Here is an 18238-nt window from a genome sequence, read left to right as displayed (position 1 = left end):
ACAATCCAACCTTTCTCTAATCAGTTTTACTTTGCTGTCGCAGTATTATAGAAAGCGTTCAGGCAAATCAATTGATGGGTAAATAGATGGCAGAGTAGCAATGAACCTATCTACACACTAAGTAACAGAGGCATTTGAGTTGGTAATTTTTGTTATTTAATATGACCAAAAAAATGCTTCGTATGGCCCTGCACACAACCAAGGTACAATGAGCCTATTTTCAAAACAATTAAATATTCCAATGAATCGTTTCCGCCGTGATGAAAGGATCGTTACGTATTATTTTGTTTATACGTAATTATTGAGAATGGTCCGAATTAATTGCTAAACATACAGATGTATGTACGTACCAAGTGGGGGTTCAGATCACTCACATTACCCATCAATTTTATCTTTATCCACAATTACAATTCGTCCTGGATTTGGAATTTTTAATTTAGGCCTGTTAGAGAACGAATATTATTATAAATTGAAAATAACTATTAAGATGTGGATTGATCTTTATACAAAAAAATTAACTGATTTCAGAGTAATTTGGGATTTAATAAAAATCAGAAATTATTAACACCATTGTTAATAATAAATGTAATAGACAGTTCAAAAATACCAAGTACTGTTCGCATACTAGTGATATTGTTGAGTGAGAACCTGTCATCTGATATTCAACAGCGATATAAGAATGAGTATGGTAGTTTGATAATCAAATACATACTGCCATTATAAGGTCAAAGGTCATGATTTCAAAAAACCAATGAAAAGCCATAGTGAAGTACACGCTACTTATAATTACATATTTATGCAACAGCAACAAATGAAAATTAAAATTTATTACAATATTCTTTTGAGTAAAATCTACAACACACACAGACCACAACTTATTTGTGAGCGATTTAATCTGAATGTCAGGTCATGGAAAAGCTAGTGTAGACTAGTTAGAAAAGTTTATTCACGAATCCAACTTCACTGTTTCCGACTAAAGATGTTACCAAAAAGATTGATATACGTCCTACAATAAATGAACTGTGTCAATTCTAGTATTTGTGTACATGCAAGATCAGTATGGAATTAGTTTAGAGAAAAAAATGTTGATGCTGTCGACATACCTGATGATATAGAAAAGATTTAGTAAAGTGTAATGTTAGTACTACAATAATGTTCTATTTAAAGCGCAAGGTGCATATCATTGTATAATTAATTGCTTTGATTTATTTGATCTATCGGAATGATTGTTATATACTAGTATTGAGACAAGACATGTCCATTATGACAAATCAAATCCTCCTCTAGAAATAAGAGTTGTGCATCATTAGAGAGATGCATCATGGGAGTACCGCCATGTTGAACTACATAGATCAAATAACGATACCTTGAGATCGACATACTGTAGGGTTTCTCGTCATATCGTCATTATTATTTTACAATTTATACACAAATTCTATTCTCTTTTCTTGTAACTTCTTCACTATGACATCTTCAAACATCTCATTTTCAGCCACGGTGAAATGGTTCTTCCAGTCACCAACTTTCCCCTTCCTAAAATAGCCAGCAACATAATTTGGCATAAATGTCTTGTCAAAATCGATTCTAAACGCAGACGTTGGATTATTACGTAAATTGTCAATAGAAGTGTTAGATATAGCATTTTCTAACTGGGAGTCCGGAAGAAGGCGTCCCAGGAACTCCGTTATCGCGCGGACAGTGGTCTTGGTTTATTTTACCATGTCTTCGTAGGTGACGTAAAACACGTTCCCATCATCACTGTGTTCGCTCCAACCAGCTACATGGTTCACCCAAGGTGTACATGGAAGGATCCCGTCTATGAAATTTTTAAGATGACCTTCTCGTGTAACATTTTCTCTTAGCAAATAGGTTCTGCCAAACCAATGATAGCTAGAAGTGACGACATCTTTAGGATTACGAGCGATGTATATTACCTTGGTACCAGTCCGAAGTGCTTGCTTTGGAAATAATTCGTATGGGAGGTGTGATTTAATAAGGCGTGGTGATGACGTCATGCCAGGGTCTATTAAAAAGGATTTCACTGCTCTTGTTATAGGTGTGTCGAAATCATCGAACAATCTAGGATTGACAGTGAGCCACTCTAGCATTGGAGGCACTTTCTTGTCACCGTGCTGAAATACTTTCAAATCGGTATATAACTCTTGTAGTAAAAATATCATCCAGGTGTTACCAGACTTGGGAAACCCTTGCACAATGATGTCATCTTGACGGAAAAATCTTTCCATAACTCCATTCTCCAGTTTTGAGGTATCGGTGTACGGACAAAGAGTGTATTCCTTACATCTCTGGATCGAATCCATGACACGTCGTCAAACAGATCTGATTCTATTTTCAGAGTATATGAATATTCATTACAGAATTATACCGTATTTATAGAATTGTTGAAAGATTATTTTATTATATTATAATGCGTGTCACGGGCTGCAGAAAGCATGGTTTCACGTATACGTTTAACTATGTGGCCGATGATATTGAGCGAACATAAACCTCTACGAAGCGTAGTGTTAGTTCTACCATTGATGACAGTTTCTAAGTAATAAATGCCGAAGAATAACTAATTTTAGTTTGGATGAAAGGGACTATTTCGCGTGAGGCGAAAAAGTTTTATATAGCAGTGAAACAGTTGGACGACGGCGTAAAATTACAAAGTCTAAAATTAAACGATGAAAATATATAATTCCTATTTACCATTTCAGATTGAAATTGGTCATTGTGAAGGGGGGCTTCTATATTCTTCTATAATGAACATAAGATGCTCAAGTTATTAATTTAAAAAGAAATAACGGAAAATTTGTCTCTTTAAATTTGGAATCAAAACCAAAATACAGCAATTCGCTATAAAATTAAGAAGTTCCCAATGGTATAGTGATTTTTGATTCAAGGGTAAAATAAAACAAAAACCCAAACATTCATTGAACATGTAAAAAAACAATTCTTAGAACCTCTGCCGGAAGGCCAGTCGCACTGGTTCTCACTGTAAGAGGTTACTATCCCCCTGCCAAATTCTATGGCAAATTAAAACGTGTTGTGTAATTACATACAAACAACGGCATTGAATGAGATGTATTGAAGTAAACACAGACAGGAAGCAACAAGAACAAGATTTAACCAAATTTGAATAACAGAAACGTAAAAACGACCACTGAATCATAACAGTGTGAATTCAAGTTCAAAATGGATTTGTAATTTTCCATTTTCCAAGAAACTGAGAGTGTCATTTGTGGTCCAAATGTATTCGAACCTGTACTCCTGTTTAACAATTTTGAAGTACTGATACTCAGATTTAATTCTGCTGGTGATGCGAGTTTCGATAATTTCCAACGGATCCACCAAAGAACCTCCCTCCTGTGTATTCCACCTGGAGATAGGGATAGCAACTTTTGCAGTGATGAAGATAAAAAAAATACTCTCACACTGACGAGAGAAAAATCTACGTGGATGGTGAGATGGCAAATTAACGAACCACCGAGGAGGAACCGTCAAACCAGGTTGTAAGTAGAGGGTGCCAATCGCCGGACATTCAATAAAATTGTGAACGAGAGAATCCAGGTCACTCAAAGTAGACAGTTTTCAGAATCGGCAAAATTTGCCCAGCAAGAAAACCACCAGTAGTGTATGCACCATGCATTACACGCCATTGCAAGTCTCCCTCACGTTTTGTGATGAGAGCAGTAGAACACCCTTTGAAATTGTGTTTAATATCTGAAGGAAAGACCAGTAGAACACGCCACACAGTGTCAAGTCTGTCTGGATGACGAGTTTTGTTCATAACCGCTACGACTTATTTGTATGTAGCGCCTTTTTTTTAATTTTGTATAGCGGAAAATTCAGCTCATCTGAGAAATGTAGCCGAAAACTGGGGTGACTAGATAAAAATTGATTTATTAAGTTGTCTTTTAATTTTGTATTTATGGTTGCTTTCCATTTACCAGAAATACCATCATGTACAACATTCAAACTAAGGTCAAGTATGCGTCTGGAGTGTATATTGACTTATTGACGTAGCAAGTCAGAGTAAAATGCAGGAAGATGATGAAATTCAGTGTTGCGTGTGGTGCATTATAAGTGTTTGCCATACGACAGCTTAATGGCTGGATTGAAAAAATAGTCAGCTAATTTAAATGATCATAATCGTAGTATAAATACCACTGCACATACTCAAGGCGCATACTGTCAATGTCAATTTGGAGCGAGGAAACAATATCAGGGGATGGGACAAACTATAAAAGCGATAACATAACTGATGAAAGCAAATTGTTTATTACATGTGCACGCCCTCTGTAAGACATAGCAGGAGCAAAATGCGTCCAAAACTTCATCTTGTTTTCAACTTTTTGCTTTTTTGTTTCAGTCCAGTTTTTGTTTATGAATGTCTTGGTGTTCCCCAAATACACACCCAACAGTTTTAAGCCCGTACTGGTCCACTTAATACCCAAGGGCGAGCTGTTAATGTTTCGCCAGCTGCCAACCAACAGCCCTTCTGACTTTTGAAAGTTGATTTTGGAATTGGATGTGCTCTCATATATTTCTTGTTTACGTGTAATAAATATTTCTATGTCGTCAGCATATGCTGTCAGTTTGCTGTGTAGTCCGTTACTCTGGGGGATTTCAATACCGTCTTGTGATGTTTTTTATTCTTCCTGATTTATGGAATAACGGTTCTATGGAAATGACATATAGGGCTCATACCACTAATTGAATTTCCATAGACGACAATGTTAACATATGACGAGATTGCTATATGAAAATGATGAAGAAAGTTGAAAACATGGCTCAAAAATAGGAAATCAACATGCCAGTAATCAACCATATGAAAAAAACTAACATGTTGGCCAGCTCAAACTCTTGCAAATCTCAGGTAAACAAGATTGCACCAAGAGAAATCACTGGAAAAACACCAAGATTAGAACAGCCAAATACACACAGAATAAACCCACAGGTACACAGCCGCTAAGTAGTAAACAAAAGACCACATGTTGGTCTCACCTTTGACCCAGGTGATTACGCCCTCAAACAGGGAGCACCTGAGAAAAAAAAATTAAACAATTTCATTGGTTCTTGCAAGGCATTTAAATTGAGCAGCCATTGGTTGATTAGTGGCATGAGACCATATAAAAGTGTGGATAGAGAGCATCCTTGACGAATGCTTCTAGACAACATAATAGGTGGTGTGAGGGCGCTGTTCACTGACATGGGATTGAGCATTTTTGTACAAAAGACAAATACACTGAATGAAATTTTGTCCAAACCCAAATGCACATAATGTCTTGAACAAGTAAGTGTGGTTGATTCTGTCAAAAGTTGTTTCCTGGTCAAGCGCTTCAATACCCAATGGAGTGTTTGTGGCGATACAGTAATTGAGAGTTTTGCAGTAGATTGTTGTCGTGAATATGACGATTTGGGATACTGCAGCTCTGATCAGGATGAATGATGGAACCAATGACAGATCGAAGACGAGCGACAGTATTTTCGTGAAGATCTTATAATCACTGCAAAGGAGGCTAACAGACCGCCATTTTTTTTTAAAAACTTGTGATGTCCCTTCTTTTTAGGCAGTAAAGTCACAACGGCCCTTGTGCAAGAATGTGGAAGACAACCGTGACCATCACGAATAGAATAGACACAAACTTCACAGAGGTCTCTACCAATTATATTCCAGAATTTTTGAAAAAAATACTTATGGTAACCCATCAATACAGGGAGTGCGCCCACAAGCAAGAACCTCAACTGTTTTGACGCTTTCTTCAAAGAAATGGTTTCATCAAGATGTTCACGATCTGTTTTACTGAGATTTGGCAACTCTTCAGGAATAGTATTTCATCAGTGTTATCGGGTGTGTAAAGGAATGCATACAATGTCATCAGTTAGACGGCCATTTTCCCGCTGAATATGAGCTATCGCTTTTGTGAGCCTATTTAGTTTCTCAGATACATTGCTACTTGTATGCTACAATTCATAACCGCCGACCTATCTTTTTCATTTGTTAGTTTGAACAACTCGATCAAGGGTCTAGATTCTGAAGATAACTCAGTCGACCTAATTTGCATTACCCATTATCAAGTGTGAAATTCAAGACGTACATCTGGTCAAATTTCTCAAAAATCCGCAGAAGTACAAAAAAACAACGTTTTGGTGGGAGAAAGGTGGATATTAACCCGAAAAATCTAGATACTTACTGTATTTTTATGAGTGAGTGTAACGGTAGGGCGCAAAATTGAAGACCCGGCATCAAGTCGGAGTAAGACTCCATTGTACCGTGACCCTGCTGTGACCTCACTATTCAATAGGGTTGTTCTATACGGCGGAAAGGCAGTTAGAATGTAAAAAAAAAGTTTATTGGAGTGTGTGGGCTGAGATCAACTGTGCCATTCTAGTATATGTGAAACCAATAATTAAGATATTTATCTGAGGATCGACTGACTAAATAAGAAATTCGGAAAAATGTAGAATTCCAGAAATATAACAAATTAAATGGGGCTGTTCTAAATGGTGGAAGGGCAGTTGGAATAATAATAATAATCCAGCCTAAAACATTAAAAACATGCCGGCTAATGGCAATATAAAACTGAAATATTGGTTTACTTTCAAAATTAAGAATTTGTGTACTGTTGTCATATATGTAATGGTGGTGGGTGCCCAATTTGAAACTTGGAGGGTTATAGTAAAATCTCCTCCATAGAAAAATGTGTTCAAGCCTTACAACATGTATTACATGTATTTTGCACTTCTATTATTTTCTACGTGTATTTTTTACTTTCCACACGTTTAACATTGACTGCAATTAAAAGGTTCTTTGTTGAATATTTTTTTTTCTTGTGTACCTTTACTTTTCTGTCAATTTCTTTTTTAACTTATACCCTTATAATTACAATGAACACATTTTTGGTACAATTTCAAAAACGCTATTAACTCATTTTCATTAATGGACGAACCATTCAACATGGGGAATGGCTATTTAAACCAGTTTTTAATTATGACCATATACTTTCTTTCATGGCTATATGGTGATTATGAAAAATATTAAAAAAATAACCAAAATAATCAGTGACCTTGTCAATAAGGGACAGACCATTCAACATTGGGGGTGTTAAGCCATATTTTAATCATAACCACACACTTTCTTTCATGGTTTAATGGTCATTATGAAATATTAAAATATAACTAAAATAATTAGTGACCTTGTCAATAAAGGACAGACCATTCAACACCAGGGGGTAAGTAACACTTTCTCTCATGGCTCAATGACCATTAATAACATTAGACAGGAAGAAAAATTAAAGTACTTGTTAAAATAAAAAGTCAAAGGAAAAAAATCCAGGCTATTGCTACGCTGAATCTAAATACGAAGTACTAGTAACAGTTGTCTGCAAAATAAAAAGTATAGAACAATAATGAGGTTCAAGTTCTAACACACATGTTATCTCATGGCAAGAAATCAATTGAGAAATTTCAAACTTCATTGTTATGTCATGACAGTAAATTTGTGTTTGAAGCTAAGCTACTTTAAGTTTAGGCTTACTAAAATGGTGACTAAGCACAGATTTTGTCAAGGGTGTCTGTATGCAACTGGGGGAGAATAATTTAGGCTTACCTGACCATTTGGTCTACCTTCAAAACAAATGACCAAGAGATTTGAGCCTTGGGGGGGGGGGGGTTGAGACAGCTTCCACATTTACGTAAGCCAATTCTTGGGCACATACATGTATTTTTCTTTGTGAATTTGTGAAGTTTTTTTATTTCCTGTTTACTCAATAAACAAAATGTTTAGGTAAGCCTAAATGAAATACACGTGTGAATCTAGACTTGCAAAGTTGGGACTTTGGGAATTAGTTGTTAAATGCAGTGTTTGATGGGTGCATATTGAGGTCACTGACTGGTCGTCATATATATAGCCTTCTTTCAAAAAAAATATTCAAACAAAATATTCTACAGGTCCAGTACAATCTTGAAACTTTGGGGATGTCCACTTAGAATAACTATCTGTCATATTTATAATTTTGATCAACCTCTGTGTTAATGGTGCGGCGCAGAATTAAAGTTGACCTCAATTGAGATTGTTGATGCAAACATCCAAATTTCATCATAACAATTTTACTGATTTTCAGATATTTTTTACGACAATAATAACACACAAGTGACAAAATCCGTTGTTTCAAAAAAATATGAACCGTTACACAGTGTCCCTCAATGGTACAGAGTGTGATGTGTACTGGCCTAGATATTCAAATTAGAATACTGTATAAATTATGCTAATGAGGTCATGGCTGTTCGACTGAACTTACTGAACTTATATCGTCTAACAGTACTGGTTATCCTTGTGTCTGTATGTATTTCTGTCACGTGATACGCGTAAACAGAGCGCATCCAATCAAATGCATGATCGGCGTACGCGTAGAAACACAAACACGAAGTATTTGCCATTTTAAAGTTAGGCGTAAACCATAGACCCTCCACTGCGTAAACGACTACTCCCGATACTGTCATGGATTCCTTCCAGAAATGCGTATATAAGGGATACACACTTTATCCGAATACCGATATCCCCAAACTGGAGAGTGGAGCTTTGGAGAAATTTCTCCGCAAAGATGACGTAATTGTGCAAGGGTTTCCCAAGTCTGGTAACACCTGGATGATATTCTTACTGCAAGAATTATACCCCGATTTGAATGTGTTTCAGCACGGTGACAAAAAAGTGCCACCAATGCTAGAGTGGCTCTTAGCAGACCCCAGTGTGCTCGGAGAGGCCGACTCACCGCTGCTTAGAGGACTGAAACTGTTTCAAACAGACCCTGGCGTGACGTCATCACCACGACTTATCAAATCACATCTCCCGTACGAAGTATTTCCAAAGCAAGCACTGCAGACTGGTACAAAGGTTATATACATCGCTCGTAATCCTAAAGATGTCGTCACTTCTCACTATCACTGGATGAGTAAATCTAGTATGCTACATGAGAAAGTTACATGGGAAGGCCATCTGAAGGATTTCATAGATGGGAATCATCCATTTACACCATGGGTAAACCATGTAGCTGGTTGGAGGGAACACAGTGAAGATGAGAACGTGTTATGCGTCACCTACGAAGACATGGTAAAAGACACCAAGACCACTGTCCGCGCGATAACGGACTTCCTGGAACGCCCTCTACCGGACTCACAGTTAGAAAATGCTATATCTAACACTTCCATCGATAATTTACGTAATAATCCAACGTCTGCGTCTAAAATTGATATGGATGAGGCGCTTATGCCAAATTTCGTTGCTGGCTATTTTAGGAAGGGTAAAGTTGGCGACTGGAAGAACCATTTCACCGTGGCTGAAAATGAGATGTTTGAAGATGTCATAGTGAAGAAGTTACAAGAAAAGGGAATAGAATTTGTGTATGAATTGTAAAATAACATCGATGTTTAGTCAGCTGAAAGATTAGAATGGGTTATCACCGCAGTGTGTCAGTTTGTCAACGTAAAATATACGAACAAACTTATATTTCAGATTTGGTACTTTCGAACAACAAATGTGATTTTCATAATAAAGTGTGATAAACAAAGTACGATTATCAAGTAACCTCTTTAACTGTAAACCCCACCCTGTCTAAACTGAACCCACACCCTCCCCCTGACTTTCGTTGCGTATGGAATTCATTTTCACGAGTGATGCGGTGTATCCTGCGGCCGAACTTTCACGAGCGAAGCAGGATACACCGCATCACGAACAATACCTAAGCATATCGACCTAAACATTATTGCATGGGTGATATGCAAATTAGTTTTAGTCAAAATAAATGACTGCCTAAAAGTACCATTACTGTTGTTCAAATTTCATTTCACTCGGCAAGTATATTCATGTACCCCAAGTGAAAAAGATGGTACTTCTAAATATTGTTTATTTCTGCTATCATGTTTCGAAAAACGGTACTCCTGAATCGACTACTTTGTTTGCTCCCAGACCTCATTTGCATATGGGGTGTGGAAATACCGATTTTGATTTCAGGGACGAATCAAAATAAACTGCAGTACATATTTAATAATATGCTGTATTAAACCTATCACTATGCTGTATAAATCGAAACCTATGCTGTATAAACCGAACTCTTGCTGTATAATCGCATTCTGTATAATCTGAACATATGCTGTATAAACTCAACACTATGCTGTATAAACCGAACGCTTGCTATATAAACCAAGCCCTATGCTTCATAAACCCAACCCTATGCTGTATAAACATAAAGCATACTGAACAAACCAAACTGCATGCTTTATGATCTGAACGCTATGCTGTACAAACAGAACCCTATGCTGTATAAATCGAACTATATGATGTATAAACCGACCCTGTATAGAATGAACCGAACTATATGCTTCATAAACCCAACCGAGCCATATGATGTATAAACCGAACCCTATGCTGTACAAACCGAACCATATGCTGTGTAAACCTACCCTATGCTGTATAAACCGAACCCTATGCTGTATAAATGGAACCATGTGATGTATAAACCGAACCCTTTATAGTATGAACCGAACCATATGCTTCATAAACCGAACCCTATGCTGTATACACCGAACCCTATGCTGTATAAATCGAACCATATGATGTATAAACCGAACCTATGCTGTATAAACTAACCCCTATGCTGCATAAACAGAATCCTATACTGTATAAACCGAACCTATGCTGTATATACCGAACCTATGCTGTATAAACTAAACCCTGTGCTGTATAAACCGAACCCTATATGGTAGAAGCCGAACCCTATACTTCATAAACCTGACCCTATGCTTTATAAATCTGACCCTATGCTGTATAAACCGAACCTATACTGTATAAACCGAACCATATGCTGTATGAACCGAACCCTTGCTATATAAACCGATCCTATGCTATATAAACTAAAACCTGTGCTGTATAAACAGAACCCTATGCTGTATAAACCGACCTTATACTGTATAAACCGAACCATATGATATATAAACCGAACCCTATATAGTATGAGCCGAATCCTATGCTTCATAAACCTAACCCTATGCTTCATAAAAATAACCCTATGCTATATAAACCGAACCAAATGCTGTATAAACCGAACCTTATGCTGTATAAACCGAACCTTATGCTGTATAAATCGAGTCTTATGCTGTATAAACCGAATCGTGTACAATTAACTCCTTGTGAACCAAACCATGTTTAAAGCGAACAATATAATCTGACTGCTCTATAAACCGAACCATGTGAATTGAACCGAATCCTGTCTGTACCGAAAACTATGAGCGAGACAGATATTCATAACGACCGTAGGAAGGAGAATGTTGACTACTGGAATAATCAATTTACTCTGACTAAAAATGAAATTTTATAGTGAAAAAGCTGAAAAATGGGGGAAAGATTTTATGTATGAATAATATTAATATTATTCTAAATTCACCACAATTAAGTTTTTAAAGCCAACCCCTGTGTAAATCCAAGCTTATGTGAAACGACTACGTTTAAACGCAACCAGGTGTGAACCAACCCCTGTTTAAAACGAACCATTACAGCACAGTGTTTTCAACAACATGGTTCGCACTGCAGTCAAGGCAGATCGCACTGTTATGTTGATATGCTGTATCTAATAACGTAGATTGGAGCTAAACAATTTCAAGGAAGCATTTGCTTTTATGTTTTTTTGAAAATCGTTACTAGAGTTTTGATTCTGATTATAAAATTTAATTCACTGTTGTTTAATGAAAACATCAAAGGGATATTTCCCGAGCTCACCAAAGAGCCCCGTGATTGGCGTACTCCCAGGACACAATGATAGAATCAAACATTAATATCTTCAATGGGTGATTTGGTCGAAAACTCATTACCCCAGACAAGAATGTTAGAATATGTCTAATCAACTCAGATAAACGATACTATATTTATGAATTAAAACTACTTTTGTTTAATTTGCCATTTCCAAATATTGTTAAAACAGACATATAGTTTGTTAACAGACTAGTATTCCATGGTTGAGGGTAGCTGTTAACGGTAGAGCAATAAATTAATAATAATATTAAACAGTTTTTTTTTTTGCAAAGCTAAATAATAATGACCATATTTACATTGTACATTTTATATTTAGCTGATTTATTTTTTATTTTTGAGAAGAACCATCCAACACTATATTGCAGTTAGTCTTCATTTTGCAGTTCACTAGCACTTGTGACTATTATTTTTATTAAAGCGGGGAGTTGTCACCTGCGCATGCGTCAGATGGCTACAGCGTGTCGTTGTTTACAAACAAGTGTCTACCCATGAGCCTTTGCGTTTTACCGTGTGTTGTTATCGTCGTTTGGGACTCAATTCCTGCGCGTGCGCAGGTGACGATCCTGCCGCTTTAAGTAAGGTTTTAAAATATACTAACCAATCTTTTGGTTTAATGTTACCAGTAGTTTGAACAGGATTTTCCAGAATTTGGATGGGTCACCCTTTGAATTTCTCATCTTGTTGAGTTTGAAATCCTACTCTGATTGCTCTGACGGATTTGAAAAAAAATGCCATGGATATATGGATCGCCAGGATACGTCTGTAATAAATTATCATAGCATTGGAGTTCTTTACAAAAAAAAACAGTAATTGCGATCAATTTTTATTTCTTTTTCTTTTTAATTTCGGTGTAATTTTCTTAAACATTTGTCAGCCATCGAAGAGTCAATCTTGTCACAATTATTTATATCAATTTCAGTGTCATTAGCGATTCCGATTGGCATTAAACCCGACAAGTAGACCTAAAACAAACACGACCTGCGTAATTTTAGAGGTTCATTGACCAGACAATGTGACACGGTATGCAAATTTGAACACGTCATCGCCGCCATTTTAACACTTGACTGTTCACTAGTGCGTGTCATGGATTTGTCCCAGAAATTAGTCTACAAAGGATACACTCTTTATCCGCAAACAGATATCTCCAAACTCGAGAATGGAGTCTTGGAGAAATTTCTCCGTCAAGATGACATCATTGTGCAAGGGTTTCCCAAGTCTGGTAACACCTGGATGATATTCTTACTACAAGAATTATATCCCGATTTGAATGTGTTTCAGCACGGTGACAAGAAAGTGCCTCCAATGCTAGAGTGGTTGATAATGGAACCCACGATGTTCGGTGAGGTCGATACACCCCTACTTAATGCCGTAAAATCATTTCAAATGAACCCGAGCGTGACGTCATCACCACGACTTATCAAATCACATCTCCCGTACGAATTATTCCCAAAGCAAGCACTGCAGACTGGTACAAAGGTTATATACATCGCTCGTAATCCTAAAGATGTCGTCACTTCTAGCTATCACTGGTTTAACAAGGCTTGTGCACTGCAGGGGATAATTACATGGAAAAGCCATCTGAAGTATTTCATTGATGGGAATCTTCCATTTACACCATGGGTAAACCACGTAGCTGGTTGGAGGGAACACAGTGAAGATGAGAACGTGTTATGCGTCACCTACGAAGACATGGTAAAAGACACCAAGACCACTGTCCGCGCGATAACGGAGTTTCTGGGACGCCCTCTTCCGGACTCACAGTTAGAAAATGCTATATCTAACACTTCCATCGATAATTTACGTAATAATCCAACATCTGCCTCTAAAATCGATATGGACGAGACATTTATGCCAAATTATGTTGCTGGCTATTTTAGGAAGGGGAAAGTTGGCGACTGGAAGAACCATTTCACCGTGGCTGAAAATGAGATGTTTGAAGATGTTATAGTGAAGAAATTAAAAGAAAAGGGAATAGAATAGAATTGTAAAAAAATACGGACATTTTGTCAAAGCATGGAATAGGTTGTCGTTCACCTGAAAATAATGAACTCGGATGGCACGTGCAACTCCTAATTTCTGAGTGGATTTATTAGAATAAGCAGAATGTAATGTGTACGTGCATAATGCGTACTGCGTCCACATAGAGAGAGGGGATGAATGGATACGGAATTGGGAAGTGGAAGATGTTGTCGCGAATAAGGATACGTTTTTCCCGTAGATCAAATAAGGATCGCACAGTTACAGCATCAACAACAAGAGGGCGTCGTAAATGACGATGAATCATTCGTCTCGATGTTATCGCTAATCTCGTGTGGGTGATAGCGATAACACTGGGAAGAGTGGCCCAAGGATATATGAAAACTAATTGATGCCTTTAACAGTAAATAATTCAGTGGAAATCAAGAATCAGTTAATGAAGCTAGTTTACTAGTTTCAAAAATATATCTGGAGGCAGATATTAAAAATAAAATAAATAATTAAATAAAATTTTATGAAGAAAATTAAAGGATGTGGTTACAAATCAGGTATAGAAAACAAAAATCCTAAATGGTTTACGAAATACCATAATATGAAAAAAGAATTAAAAAATACCATCACCGCTCAGTCAGCATACATACAGTAAACAACTTATAATAAAATGCTATAATCTCAAGCGAAATTATAGACGGATCCTAAAAACGTAAGAGAGATTTTAAAAATGACACTAGACACAATGAGGAAAACTAATCCAAACTACAGTGCACTGAACAAAATGTAAATACACGTAAAAATAATAGCATTCCAGATCAAAAATGGCATGACCACTTTAAAAATCTAAACCCGTCTATGCCTGAGGATAACAATATATGTGATTTAGATCATAAGCAAACGTCTATGAATATACCGGTACCAGACAATTCATTAATATCTGAACTAGAAATACAAAATGCAATCAGCAAACTAAAAAGTGGCAAATCCCCAGGATCTGATCGGATAAATAATGAAATGATAAAAAATGGTAGACATACACTAATAAAACCTCTACAAAAATTATTCAACCTTATCCTCAGTAGTGATTCCCATCCCAGAACCTGGAATCTCGACAGTATCACATCTATTTTCAAAAAGGGTGATATCACTGACCGTGGTAACTATAGAGGAATCACTCTTCACAATACTCTCAGCAAATTATTTACCTCCATCCTAATACAAAGGTTAACTAGATATTTACAAGAAAATGAAATAATAATTAAAGAACAAATAGGTGTCATGCCAACATTTGGTACGCGAGACCATATTTTTGTCTTAAAACAACTAATTACAAAATTCCCCCAAAACGGAAATAAAGTTTACTCATGTTTTATTGACTTTCAAAAGGCATATGATTCTGTGTGACATGAAGGCCTAATGCACAAGTTGAAACAAATGGGAATCAATAATAAATTTTATAAAATAGTAAAATACATGTACCAAAATGCTGTTGGCTGTGTGAAAACCAAAAATGGCCTGACATACACATTTCCTGTGCAAAGGGGCATCATGCAGGGTGATGGTCTAAGCCCATTATTAATCAATATATCTATTAATGACATAAAAAAGCATATACATTCGTCTGAAAATGATGCATCAACGCTTTTCAATAATAAATTATTTTGCCTATTATACGCTGACGATCTTGTGATCCTATCGGAGACCAAATCAGGGTTACAAAATGCAATTACTCACATTGAAACCTACTGTAAAAATGGAGAATAAACATTAATATTGCAAAATAAGAAACTATTATATTTAACAAAAGTGGGAAAACTTTAAATAAAATAAAATTTTATGTGAATGATCAAGAATTAGAAAGAGTATCCTCATACATGTATCTTGGTATAAAACTAAATACCACTGGTAACCTAGATATAGCACAAGTAGACTTGAAAAACCGGGCTCTGAAGGCATTTTTCAAACTGAAGCAGATGCTCTACTCGGAAACTCACGTTCCCATCAAAATCTATCTGAAAATGTTTGACACTATGATCAAACCAATACTCAAATATTGTGCAGAAATTTGGACATGTGACATAATAAAAAATAAAAACCATTTGATGCACTTATTGTCACCAATGGAAAAAATGCACTTAAAATATTGCAAGTACATACTGAAGGTAAACTACAGGAATACAAACTTTACCTGCTTATTAGAATTGGGACGTTACCCCCTAATAACTACATGTATCAGACAGATGCTTAAATATTGGTTGATATTGCGCAATATGCCTGAAAACAGCCTCATAAATGAAGCATACAGTTTGGCAAACAATATGGATAACTCGGACAGCCAAAATATGGAACATAAGTGGGGAAATGAAAAGATTAATGAAAACAAATACCTAATAAATAATATTACTACAGCACTCGAAACAAACTACGTACTTATAGAAAATTAAAAACTGAATTTGGACTTGAAAATTATCTGCTGACAGTAAATAACCCACTACACAGATCATCAATGACCAAACTGAGATTAAGTGCACATGTTTTACAAATTGAAATGGGCAGATACAATAAAATTAACATTACTGAAAGAAGCTGTCCTGTATGCGATACTAATGATATTGAAGATGAAAAGCACTTATATTGTTAAAATGCCAGCTATACAAACGTGAAAGACAGATCCTTCTCAACAATCAGACAGTGTTCTATGGACACCACTGATACAAGCTTTTTGTATGTACTATGCACACAGAATACTGTCATGCTAAAATGTCTAGCAAAAATATATACATGAATCTTTCAACCTAAGAGAAAGCAAATTAAAGAAAAACAGCTGCCTCTCAGATATCTAAATAAGTAATCCTTACATTTACTTTATTAATTTGCATTTCTAACACATTTTCGGGCAAGTTTGTTGTTGTTTTTTCTCTAGTGTATGTTTTTTATTTTATTCTGACTGTTTTTAACATGGAATGACAACCATGCTTTATTGTATTTAGATCTATGTCTATTTTTAGAATACGACTTCAATAAAGACTATTATTAATATTATTATGATACTTGGGTTAGTTAGCAGAGCGCCCGCTAGCGATGTGAATGGCGGAATTGGAGGTTAGTCTGGTTCCCTGCCCCAATTTCAACGCTGAGGGCGGTTAAGAAAATAGGTTACCGCCCTCAGCGTTGAAATTGGGGCAGGGGACCAGACTATGACCACATCGTCAGGCCAGCTTGGTTAGTTTTTGATTCTTGCTAAGCGTAGTCGAGTAATAAAAGTGTAGTCATACTACCACGAATAGATTTCACGGTTTACTAACTACTTTGTGGAAGTAACATGTAAAAATGACATCAAAGGCAAATAATAATTCAAAATAACCGTGTGTAAACGGAACCCGTGTAGAAAAGTCCCCCCCCCCACACACACTCAAATGTAAGAGTCCCCGATAAAACTGCTTAAACCGAACTGTGCGTAAAGTGAACACTGTCTAAACCACACTTTGAATCTGATGAAACATGTGGACATTAAAGCAAGTTCAAACCGAACCCTGTAAACTGAATTCTTGTGTAAACCAAATCATATGAAAAAACCGAACAGTGTTTGAAGCAAATCCAGTGAAAGCAGAACACTATGAATAAAATGTGCATAATCCAATCCATGTTCAACCAAACTCGAGCGGCAAATCACACCAAACCTGTTTAAACCGTATTATACGTACAACCATTCCTAGTATGTAAACACAGCCCTTTGTAAACAGAACGGATGTCAACTGTGTAAATCTAATTCCATCTAAACTCAAACTGATGTTAGTAACAGAACAATGTGAATCAAATCCTATTTAAACCAAACCGTGTGACCCGAATCGTGTAAACTGAACCATGTGTAAACCAAGCCCTGTGTAAATCATATTATGTGTAAACAAAACACTGTTTTAACCCAAACTTGTGTAAACCAAGCCCTGTGTGAATAAAATTTTGTGTAAACCAAACCCTGTCTAAACCCAAACCTGTGTAAACCAAATCATGCGTAAACCAAGCCCTGTGTAACTCAAATTAAATATGTGTAAACCAAACCCTGTCTCAACCCAAACCTGTGTAAACCAAATCATGTGTGAACCAAGCCCTGTGTAAATCAAATTATGTGTAAACAAAACACCGTCTTAATCCAAACATGTGTAAACTAAGCCCTGTTGTACTCAAATTAAATATGTGTAAACCAACCCCTGTCTTAACCCAAACCTGTGTAAATCAAACCATGTGTAAACCAAGCCATGCGTAACTCAAATTAAATATGTGTAAACCAAACCCTGTCTTAACCTAAACCTGTGTAAACCAAATCATGTGTAAACCAAGCCCTGTGTCAATCAAATTATGTGTAAACCAAACCCTGTCTAAACCCAAACCTGTGTAAACCAAATCATGCGTAAACCAAGCCCTGTGTAACTCAAATTAAATATGTGTAAACCAAACCCTGTC

General features: G+C 36.4%; 3 protein-coding genes across 3 annotated transcripts; 2 read left to right on the top strand and 1 right to left on the bottom strand.

Moving 5' to 3' along the window:
• Positions 1–1279: 1279 nt before the first annotated feature.
• Positions 1280–2321, bottom strand: LOC102804177 (sulfotransferase 1 family member D1-like). The gene is made up of 2 exons (XM_085502700.1): positions 1719–2321; positions 1280–1649 (listed from the first exon to the last, which is right to left on the bottom strand). Exons 1-2 carry the CDS (start codon positions 2319–2321, stop codon positions 1416–1418), a joined length of 837 nt encoding a protein of 278 aa, XP_085358826.1. The 3' UTR covers positions 1280–1415.
• Positions 2322–8479: 6158 nt separating this feature from the next.
• LOC102804289 (sulfotransferase 1C4-like) lies at positions 8480–9569 on the top strand. The gene has a single exon (XM_006818679.3). The coding sequence runs from the start codon at positions 8504–8506 to the stop codon at positions 9413–9415; it is 912 nt and encodes a 303-aa protein (XP_006818742.1). The 5' UTR covers positions 8480–8503; the 3' UTR covers positions 9416–9569.
• A 3320-nt stretch (positions 9570–12889) lies between these two features.
• On the top strand, positions 12890–14485 carry LOC102804418 (sulfotransferase 1A2-like). Its single transcript, XM_006818680.3, has one exon. It carries the CDS (start codon positions 12890–12892, stop codon positions 13784–13786), a length of 897 nt encoding a protein of 298 aa, XP_006818743.1. The 3' UTR covers positions 13787–14485.
• Positions 14486–18238: the final 3753 nt, after the last annotated feature.

The sequence above is a fragment of the Saccoglossus kowalevskii genome, chromosome 8 (genome assembly GCF_978046115.1).
Source record: "Saccoglossus kowalevskii chromosome 8, keSacKowa6.1, whole genome shotgun sequence".
Classification (NCBI taxonomy): Eukaryota; Metazoa; Hemichordata; class Enteropneusta; family Harrimaniidae; genus Saccoglossus; species Saccoglossus kowalevskii.
The sequence above is the reverse complement of the archived record's forward strand: the minus strand, read 5'-3'. Positions and strand labels throughout refer to the sequence as shown.